Genomic DNA, 11,633 nt, shown 5'->3' with positions numbered 1-11,633 from the left:
GGAAAAAAGGATTCGGCTCCATTAACAATTTAGTTTCTAATCCAAACGAAGATGGAATTTTATGCACCACTTATTGCCAGCGCTGCAACTGGAAAAACCAACTGCACTTCCCACCAGCTGAAACCAGCACGGCCTCTCCATTTCCACCAGTTTTTGGAGTTTCTCTCTCTAGCTCGAAGCATTCAAAGCTTTCCCTTGAGAAGGCACATGGTCATCCCTGAATAGGCACATTAAGGATACGGAAAACTCTCTGCTTTAAAGCAGCACTGCAGGCACAGCACAACAGCTGAGAGCTACCCCCCTCCATCCCAGCCTCATGCAGATGGACAGGAATGATGCTGCCAGGCAGATTTTGTTGTTTGAGAATCCCAGACTGGTTTGGGTTGAAGGGACCTTAAAGCTCATCCAGTTCCAACCCCTGCCATGGGCAGGGACACCTTCCACTGGAGCAGCTTGCTCCAAGCCCCCGTGTCCAACCTGGCCTTGAACACTGCCAGGGATGGGGCAGCCACAGCTTCTCTGGGCACCCTGGGCCAGCGCCTCAGCACCCTCACAGGGAAGAGCTTCTGCCTAAGAGCTCATCTCAGTCTCCCCTCTGGCAGGTTCAAGCCATTCCCCTTGGCCTGTCCCTACAGGCTCTTGTCCAAAGCCCCTCTCCAGCTTCCTTCCCTTTAGGCACTGGGAGCTGCCCTAAGGTTTCCCTGGAGCCTTCTCTTCTCCAGGCTGAACCAACCCAGCTCTCTCAGCCTGGCTCCATAGGAAGTAAATAAGAGTGAGCACCAACAGCAACCCCACCAGATACAGACAGGTCCTTCAGGCATGATGCTGCCTGGTCTGAACGCCCAGGGATGGACGGGGTTCAGACTGCAGAGGTGCTACAAAACTACAGGACACAACAGAACACCATGGAGAGAGTTTCTACAATTGCTCATACCATGCTCAAAGTACCTACTTACTTTCGGTGTTCGTGTTGTGATTGGAGGAGCAGGGGAAAAATAAGCTATTAAACTACCAAATATCTTCAAATCAACATCAGTCAACGCATCAGTTTTGGGGTGCTGTTGGGAATGGAATGTTTTCTGCTAAGGATACATAGAAAATTTGGTAGAGCTTACCTCTACAGAACACCATCCTCATTCCATCTGAAAGTCTTGACTGCATTCAGGCCTTGCCAATGCAGATGCTTGAAACGGAAGCAGAGGAGTCTAGGTCTGCACACACAGGCAGGAGGAAACACATCCCATCACACCAAGGATTTGGGGCCAGAAAATGCTCCATCACAGCTGATATTTGGTGCCCAAACAGAGAAACACACTATCTCATATGTCCAGTGACAATCCTAAGCTGGAGAGATGAATATTGTCCGCATCTTCCCTGAGGTTTAGGTAAGCAAAGATTGTCAGGGGGAAAGAACCAAACACCTTGCTTAGAATTCTAATTTATTATTAAATTACATATCAAAGCTTTTTATTCAATACATACAGAGAATGCACAATAGGTGAGAACAAAAATAATTACAGTTACAATAAAATAAGTTTCAAGAAGCTGTATGAAAAGCAAAATATCAGAAAGTGCAATCAGAAACTCAGTTACAGGGAGCTGGGCTGGGCTACTTTATGAGAAAGGGTTTTGGTTTGTCTTGGGTGTTGACTCAAACTGCTGCCTTCACTCAGTAGGAGACAGACCAACAGCCACTTCGGTATTCCCAACTGAGAGCATCACCACTGGTTTCACATATCCAGCTGACAGGAGAGACACAGGGCACCAAGAGGACTTGTCACCTAGGATATGGCTCAGAATGTCTTTCACTGGAGCCTCCTGTGCTGCACCATGCTCCATAGGCCCACTACTCTGAAGGATTTCATAATCCAGCACTGCTCTAAGGGGGTTTGGAATTACTTTCTTCTTTGGAGCAATACAGCTTTTACCTCTCCTCCTGTATCAAATGAAAGCTTTTTTGGGGGAAAAATGTGAAAGTAGGAAAAGGTTCTGCATTAAGTGATCTTGGGACACAAGCTGCTATGTTTAGGCAGCTAAAAGAGTTGTGACTACACACATTACACAATCAGAAGTGGTGGACCAGGCTTCAGACCCTGTGAAGCAGCTTTGAGGGGAGCTTCAGGAATGCAGCTCCGCAGGGGACAAGCTCTTGACAAGCTATCTGAAACTTTCACATCACCCAAAACTACTTCTGCTCTTTTGCTTTCAACATCCAGGGAGGAACTGACTCTTTGATCTCACAAGAACCTTCAGACCACTGAAAGGAAGGACTTCCAAAACTACAAATGAGAAATTCTAGTTGATTATTCCATGTAATGAATCCAGCAGGAATTTATACCACACTTCGCTACACAAAAGCTCCTGGAATCAATGCTGTGCCTTCCCAGGAAGGACATGCTCTTGTATTACCAGAAGCCCCCACTGCTTGGTCCCAAAGCCTCCCCCCTTGCTCAGGCTTGCTCCCAAGCAGGGCTGGGGGTAAGTTATGGCTGAGATTCAAAAAGTGTGTGTGGGAAATGTGCCCTGTAGAAATACTCTGGATTTCCTCACTTCATTTCAATGCCTTTAGTAATAATTTTCTTAGCACAATTCTATCTGGTTGAGTTACAGAACTGCAACTTTGCCAGGAATTGCAGAAACGAGACTTGAACCACGTTTTCTCCCCTTAGAGCAAGAGGAACCACACAGAAGGAAAGCTTAGAGAACATATTTAGCAACAGGAGACATACAAACCTATATTTTGAGATTTGAGATGAAAAACGACAATCCACTGTTTTCATTTTACAGCCCACTGCTCCAACTACAGCTTCATGTATTAGAGATGTCCAGGAGAATTAGTGAGTCTTTCCCCTCTGCTATATGTGAGCACACCAGAGAGCAAACCTGCCTGCTCGCATTGGTAGGGCACTACCAGGAGAAGATAAAGCGGGAACCACAGCGTTAATTAAATGTATTATTCAACACAAACCTTGTCTCAAAACCAACACAAATAAAAACCATGGAGGGGCTGCCAACACTGAAACCATTTCCAGCAAAGCTTTATCAGAGAGAATTCAGTATATTTTGGTTATTTTATACTAAAATATATCAGTTCCTCCATAACATTTTCATAACATGAAAAATCAGTTGCTTACATATTTATTATAATCTACATTTTTTCCATAGCAGCTTTTTCACACAGTAAGATTAAATATATGCACCAAATCATCAATGAAGTCCAGCAAAAAGACTTGTTATAAGATTAAATAAATGAATTTATTTACGGTACTGCAGATCTTATATTGCCAACTATAGAGCAACCACGTCCTACAAATCCTAAACAGAAGCACGCCTGCTGATCAGGGTCCCTCAGGGTGGTGAAGGAATCAAAGAGAAAGCACTGGGAGAAGAGGTTTGATCTCCCAATGCAGAGATTCATTAATAAACCTCCTTTATCCATCCAGGTTTTTCATAAACCCCTTTCATGAACACTTCAGTTCAAACCAGAAGCATTCCCAAATCAACCAGATAATCACCCTTTATTTAAAATGCAGCCCCACAGGTTTAAATGTATCAGTCCAAATGCTTTCCAGTCTCAAGGAGGACCGATTAGAAAGTCTTTGTGGACTTTTTAGCACAAAGTATTAGTCTGCAAATAAACCTCCCAATGCACACAAACAGTTCAGGTGCAACAGTGTGGATTTTTCACACTACACAGGCAGGAGCCTTTACTCCCTCCAAAAGAAACTGCACAGACACTATAAAAAGCAGTAGAAAATTGAGTATGTCCCACCAGAGACTGTTCCAGAAGAGAACTCGGAGACTATTTGACATTTCTGGGTAATGTTATACATGAAATCTGTTAGGAGCACTGTAAATTGATTGTGAAAAGAGTTAAAAGTTCTTGGAAAGCTATTTCAGTGCCTCGGTTTGAATTTATTGAGTTATGATATGACAGATGGAAAAGAGCTGTTGAAAGAACAGGAAAATCTGTAATTCGTGAATGTGCAATATCAAAGCCATTCCTGACGTCAGCTTTGTTCAGAGATGGAAACACAACAGGATTCATGGTGCACGTCTGGACGAAAAAAGACTGTTTTTCTCCCCAGATACTGGTAAATAATACTTGTTTTACTGTTCATACATTCAAATTTTTACTACGAGGTGTTATGTCCCTAAGTTTCACACGCAGATCCATCTGCCTCAGGTACAACCATTGTAATTCTCATTTCCAATTGGCATTTAGGTTATATCCTACTTACAGTGTAAAAATAATAATGCTATTAGAATAACTTTATCTAAATTACAATATAGACTTTCCAAACTGCTTATCATGTCTTTATAAAGACCTTTATGATGCCAGCCAAAATCAAAGTATTTACACCCAAAAGACTACTTTTAGGTGGAACTCATGTTTGGTCACTTCTCAGATGACTGAACACTACAGTAAACAGCTGCTAGGACACTGTGCTCCCTTTTTACAAAGGGGGACTTGTTAATCCCTTTAAAGCCACAAGAAACCTTACAACTCTTCCTCAGAGGGTAATTTATTCATATCTTGTGCAAAAAGTGAACTAAAGAACCCTTTCTGCTTGTTTTTTGACTTTGAGGAATTTGTGTGCAGCACAGTTTTCACAGCACAAATGATGCAGAAATAACTATCTCGACCATGAGTTAAAAAAAGGATTACAGAACATGTATTTAGTAGTAAAGCAACCTGATGGCTTAAAGCTGCAATATTCTTCTCACAGGGCAAAAGTGTTCAGTATTGTGCTTGGCCTATGGGGGAAAACAGGTTTCCTGCTGAGTTTCCACCCAAGGTGAGCATAATGATGATCTTCTACTTACAAGCCAACAACAGACCTCCCCAGCACTGCTGAGCACAGAAGTTTTTCTACCTGTTCTGGTAAGCGTCCCATATTTACTTACCTTGCAGTGAAAACGGGAGTTAAAGACAAACAAATGCCACCAAATTTAAACCAAAGGAAGATGTATGGCAGCGAAGGAGGAACACTGCAGCTTCAACCCAAACCCAGTGTCGCAGTCTACCATCATAAGCTCTAGACATCATGCTGATGCTCCCAGCCGTGATGAGCAGGCTGTTGGAAGTCTGTCGCTTCCCCCACTCACTTTTTGTTGACTGAGGAGGGGAAAGGGTTGGTGGTGATGAGTTTAGCAAAGTCCATCGAGGAACATCCATCAATGGAAAGCATACAGCAGCAGTAGGATGGTACAGATGCCAATAATGCCACCCAAGATGAGGGAATCCCGTCGTTTCCGAAGGTTGATCCTTTGAATCAGGCTGTTCACTGCTGGAAACCGATCTTTAAGGAGTGTGAGTCAAGGTCATATCAGCAAACACTTGACTTCTTAACTAACAAGCCCCAAAGTCTGTATGTAGAAACATCAACACTACAGTACACAGAAATGCAGAACTACTTCCAAGCTGGAAAAGGCAGACGCAGTAATAAGTCTTCACTAATAATCAAAGAAATGGGAGAACAGAACAGCTTAGAGCTCACGTGTACACAGAATTCATCACCTAAATTACCAGCATTTGATGTAATTTAATCTCCAGTAGGTGAGGCTTAGTTACTTTCAATAACTGTGTTTAAATAAGGATGAAAAAAATATGGGGCAGTTACATAAAACATCTGTGAAATGTATTTAATGGAATTCTGTTACTGGCGAAGGGAACAACCAAAGGCATTTGACTGAGAAAATCATGCACATTGCATGACTATGCACTGCTCAAGTATAGCACATAAGGAAGAACTCCTACTGTAAAATCATAAAGATGTAAATCTGTCTTTTAATGTACAAAATACAACTGCCAACAAGATAATAAATTTCAGAGCTTCATGTCTTCGGAATCAAGAATCTTTAAGGCCAAAGATTATTGAATCTTTTTTGTTCTTGCCAGTTGCTAAGAACTGTAATGAAATTTATGGGTTACCAAGATCCATCTCTTCAGGATGTAATCTGTCTAATCAAATGATGTTAATGTTGTTCTTTGGGCCCTTATGACAGGAAGGAGTAAGTGGGAAAAGGACAAACATGTATGACTTGACAATCTGGCACATTCTTTAGCCATGAGCACAGAATATGAAGAGAAACCAAGGAGCCAAAATCTTAACATCTCTAAGACTGTGACAAGGCAAGAGGTCACCAATACTCAGCTGTAAACCATAACAAGCAGCAATGTATGCCAAGCTTCAGCTCTGGACAGTCTTAAAAGCAAAAAGCAAGAAGTGAAATTACACTTTTACAAAACCATACAGCAGGGAAGGCCATGAAATGCTGCTGCAAATCTCCACCTGAAAATTAAGCTACATTGATTTATATTCAGTATTCAAATTTGAGTAAAACCAACTTACCACATCCCTCTTTAAGATACTTCAGTCATCATCCAGCCACTGACATTGCAAAGCATTTTGATTCCCAAATGACAAGAGTGAAAAATTGTACTATACCTCTTCTTCGGCACTGGCAGCACAATATTTTACAGAAGGATACTAGCCAAGGTATTCATCTTGCTTTGTATTGACTTCAACATCCCTCTCTGTGAAGTCATATTTTCTTTAGTTGCCATGGCAATGCTGGAGAAAGAAGAAGAGTGGATCAAGTTGTTGGTGCTAAGAATAATCTAGAGCTAAAACAAGAGGAAAGCAGGAAGGCAAGGCTTCTTTAGAGAACAATGAATGAGGTGAAGCCATATGAATGAAACCACTTCTTTTCCCATTAATCTCTATCTTTTACACTTACACGATTTCTCTTTTTATATAACCTATTAACAACTGAACACTGAGATCTCTTGAAACAGGCTGGGGTTTGACATACTCTGCCAGCTCAAAAAACAGCACTACATTACAACCAAACCTAAAGGTACTCTTCTGGCATAGGCTTTATATTTAGAAGTTTGTTTCATCACAATAGCCCCATACTTACTCTTCCACATGAAAGTTCTTGTCTGCCATCAGAGTATGATGGCTACAGAAGTATTAAGCAAATAAGAGCTGACTCACAGTTACAAATCCATCTGCAAAGTGAACGTGCTGGTTGAGAGGAGACATTAAGTGCAGTTTTGCACTTAATGACACAGCTCATATACCTTCAACACAGAAGGTTTCTGGACAACCAAGCTGAGATAGTCACCAGGTCTTTGGAGGCATTTAGGCATACAGAATGTTGGGACCTACTTGCTTTGACTCAAGATTAATACTGTCCCCTGACTCCAGGGAAGTCGCGAAGCTTCGATACTCCTGCGTTAACATCTCTTCACAGCAAGCCCAACCTGTTTTCCATAAGCTGGAGCTGAGGGAGCTGGTGTATAATGAAATCATATCAAACGATGCTTCCAGCAAAGCATAGATGAGAGAAATTTCTCATCCTAATTAAGAATATTATCCATGCATATGTAAGTTTTAGACTCTATTTCTTTACTAATACATGGGCTAGCTGCATGAACTGGTAGGAAAAGTCACACAGACAAACTGTACTTGTACACGCAGTAAGCACAGAACGGGTGTTCCCAATGCTTTTATAGCAAAGACTGGTTGATAAAATTTACTTCAAGTTTCTCTGGGAACAAAACACTTGCAATGAGCAGCTCTGGATCTGGTGTTCCATTGGCTTCTCTACTAGGACACTGCAGCCAGTTTCACGGGAACAGCTGGCAAAATCCAGCAGAGCCAAGCCTAACAACTGCCCTTCAAGTCTTACAGCAAAAGGTCACGATCACAGTTCACAAACATCTTAAACAGCCCAGATCAATGATCCCTGAAGTATTTCTGGAGCAGTGAGTTCCTTTGGGCTCCCTTCCATTATATCTGCCTACTCCATCTTAAGTAGCCCTTGATAAAGGATCTTTAGCCTTCCCATGACGTGCCAGGCAAACTTTCAGGAGGAAAAGAAGAAAGACAAGGAAAAGAAAACGGTCATCACCTCTTCAGGTGGAAGCTGCCCTTTCCAACTGGTTTTGTCCATAAAAACTAAGAGATCACCAAGCCAAAGACTGAGTGTTATAATAGGTATGATTTTGGTTTCAGCAGTAGAAGAATACCTTGGCAAGCAAGACAAGTTCATCACACAAACCTATGTGAGACAGAGGAGCCAGCGGGGCCAGCTGATGTCTCTGGTAGCTTTCAGGTCACAGAAAATACTCTTCCAAGAGCTCTATATAGGGAATTCTTTTAAATAGAACAACATGCATTGACAGGGCAGATCAATGTATTATTTTAAGCTTATTTTAGCATTCTGGTAAATTTGGACATACATTTAGGAAACTGAAGATTCATCAGTCACAAAGAGACTATGAACAGTTTGCTAGCATGCAGGCAAACCCCTGGCATTTTCTATAAGATTTAACATTTTAATACAATTTTGATGTAATAGCTTTAAAAAAATAAATATAAAAAGGGAAGTTTTAGGGCAGAACTAGGAAAAACCTTCAGGCTTTTTTTATTTACAGCTGGCTATTTAGCATTTTTTTCTTCTATGTTTTTGAAGTGCCACATAAGCACAAAGTGAAAACGAAACTGATGGTTAACTGGAAGTGACAGGACTTGCAGTCACCTCCTTGATGTTTATAAAGGGGTTGCCAGTATCTGCAAAACCAGAAGAAAGACTACAAAGCTTCTTCTCTTAGACTGTGTGTGCTTGTTCCTGTGGATACAGTAACTTATCTACTGTAACTGACTTTCATTACATTTCATTACATAGCCTTTTCAGGACTAAAATTAGTAGAAATGAAAGTGAAAATTAGATTAGAGGAGAAAAGAAGGATCAAAACATTGCCTACCTATGAGCATACAAAGAAAAGCAGCTAAGAGAAGGTGTTAACAGATACCATGAGCAGAGAATAAACAGCTGAATATCAGTATAGAAAAAGCAGTTACCATCAAAGGCTGAAAAAGGCTACAAGATTAGAACAGCAAGTACATCAAATCATATCACCTGTGAGAAGATACATCATTCGACAGATTATATACACTTACAATTCAGCATACAGGTATTTTAGTCCTCTAAAAAGCATCAAACTCACAAAAACATTACATTTGCTATTGACAAGAGCACTCGGGATACTTTACTAGGAACCAAGCTGGAAAACACTTTCCTAGCTGCACACAGGAAACCTTGCTCAGTAACCCAGAGCTTACCTTGTACCACCACACTGGCTTGATACTTGTCCAGATGAAGTTTTAATACAGCACTGCCCCCAAAGCGCTCCTGAATTAAGCCACATGTTTTCCTAAGATGCATCCAATGACTCATTAAGGTATTCATTAATTTACAGAAGTGAAAATACAAGATGAGTGCCAGGATATAAAGTGTTCCTGAGACACCTCCAAAATGCCTTTAGAAATTGTTATTACAGATTATCACAGAACACAAGGTTCCTGCTTTAACATCGGAGAAGTGAGGCTGCCCACTTCATATAAAGAGGCAGTAACTGTTTAAGTTTGCATATTACAAGATTGGAACCTTCTTCACTTCTCTTATCCACCACTTAGAAAAATGGGCTAAGTTTTACTGAGGGGCTCAGAGGAAAAAAGCCTGCAGTGATTGTAATTTTTAATATAATACGGTCTAGTAACGAAATGTAATTGTGATCTCCATGAACAAGAGCTTAACTGGATTCTAGCTACCATGAACAAGTCAAAATTGAAGCAAAAAGCACTGTTCTTCACGTATAATTTGATGATTAAAAAGACGAGCTGGTTTGCCTAAACCTTTATATCTGTAAATGAAACTATTAAACTCAATAGCTATCAGAAAACACACAGCTTCTGGGGAGTAGTCCTCTGACTGGTCTTGTACAGCCTTAAGTACTGCAGCTTCCTCATATCCCTCATTAGCCAGTTTTGGGTTCATTCCCATCCCTAACATATGCTCATTGACTTACTGTTGCCATTTGTTCACTGACAAATGCATTTTAAAGAAAATTAATCATATTCTTCCCATTCACAATATTGGCCCCTTTTACTTACTCAACACCATGATCTCCCCACATTAAGAATATGTTTTTCTCACTCTATGAAACTTCTGCACAGTGTTTAGGATAAAAGATTAAATGATTTTTACTGGAATCAAGATGACCCCGATTTAACGTTTCAGTTGGAAACCAGCAGGAACTGTTCTCAGAGCTGCACTGGCCTCAACTACTAGAGTTGGGTGTAAACCAAGTTTCTAAAACCAGATGGTATCCTGCTCTCTATATTTAACACTAAAACACAACTGAAGTACAATATTAAAGATTGCTGCATTACTGGAGAGATCTCTTCTAGGTAAGCCCCAGGTCACAGTCACAAAGAGCCCACTCATCTCTACCACACATCAGCAGGAACATCTCAAATTCCTGTGCTTGCAGCTATATTTCCTCAGAATTTCACTTATATTTCAAGTTTAGCCTTGAATGTTCAGTAGTGCTGGGGGTATGTGAGCCACTTCAAAAGTAAAACAACTGCTATCTGCGTATACTTTGCAGTTTTCACTGGCATGGAAAAGTACAGAGTGCTAAATACTTCCAGCCATTACCACAGTCAAACTAGTCTAACATGCAGAGATACACCTTTAATGCTGCTTGACTTGGAAGCAAAGTGGTTTTACCTAGACAAATGTCTGAGCTGTTAGGTATTTACACCCCATGCAGCAGCCACACACATACAGGACATTACACCAAGTGAAACGTACCTAAAAGTCAACTCTTTGCTGCTTCCATTGAGTCAGCTCAGCCAAATCCACACTGATGAGGAACTAGAACAAAGCTCTAAAGGAACAAGGCCTGTTTTTCAAAATCAAATAATTTATGTATTACTGGAACTTGGGCTTCATTTTGTGCTCCATGAATCATACTTGCTCATTTAAATTCATGACAACATTTATGATTAAGGGAATGGACTCTGCGACTCTGCATAGAAATGGAAGCTCTGGTTTTAAATTGCTACAAATTCTGATTATATCACTTCTTCGGGTATACATACTTGTGTCTATAAATACCAGTGTATACAGGCATACATACACACACAATCTTTCAAATCACTTTAAAGACTGTTGTGTCTTCTGATGAAGCTCAAGATGAAAACAAAGGGAACATTTCCGCAGACGCTGTGGCAAGGCTCTTCTGAAAAGAGCTCGCACTCAAAATCTAACTCTTGCCTTTCCATTCTGTAAAGTCAAGGTTCAGTGCAAGTGATTTTTCTCCTTTTATTAAATCCTACTTATAACCTAAAGAAATACCCCAAATACATAAGGAGGCTTTTTAATTAAGTCTATGGGATTAGTCTGGGAGCCATGCAATCTGTTAATATACAAACACTGACACATCAGCCTGAATTAGGCCTCAGAAACAGCATTACAGTAAAACCTTCAGAACTTGTCACACTGTGCATGCAAAACAATACCAAAAACTCACATGGGCCAGCCTAAAAATGTAAATTGTTGGAAAAGAAGAAATAAATTGTTTGCTATTTTGGAAAAGTGATAATGTTTGAAAATGAAACCCTGAAAACACAAAACATACCAAGCAAAATCTATGCTTCTATCTATATCTGGCCAAGAGAAGTGAGCACTGTTCCAGAAGAACTGCAGTACAAAGTATCACATCCCACTCGTTTCTGGAAAGAAATCTGCTGCAGTAAGAACCCAAATCACAT

General features: G+C 40.7%; 1 protein-coding gene across 3 annotated transcripts in view; it reads right to left on the bottom strand.

The window, feature by feature from the left end:
• Window positions 1–944: 944 nt before the first annotated feature.
• Window positions 945–11,633, bottom strand: part of GOSR1 (golgi SNAP receptor complex member 1) — a 33,243-nt gene continuing 22,554 nt past the window's right edge. For 2 of the 3 annotated variants that reach the window (XM_080630195.1, XM_080630196.1), the window contains exons 8-9: window positions 6,496–6,578; window positions 1,430–5,303 (exon numbers count right to left, since the gene is read on the bottom strand). In XM_080630195.1, the coding sequence (XP_080486321.1) occupies window positions 5,179–5,303; window positions 6,496–6,578 (208 nt within the window). In that variant the 3' untranslated portion in view covers window positions 1,430–5,178. Of the gene's footprint in view, window positions 1,375–1,429; window positions 5,304–6,495; window positions 6,579–11,633 lie in introns of those variants that run through there. The other variant, XR_013958082.1, reaches the window with a different exon arrangement.

Source organism: Psittacula echo, assembly GCF_963264785.1.
Source record: "Psittacula echo genome assembly, chromosome: 15".
Taxonomy (NCBI): domain Eukaryota; kingdom Metazoa; phylum Chordata; class Aves; order Psittaciformes; family Psittacidae; genus Psittacula; species Psittacula echo.
Note: the sequence above shows the minus strand (reverse complement) of the source record. Positions and strands in the feature narration are given on the sequence as shown.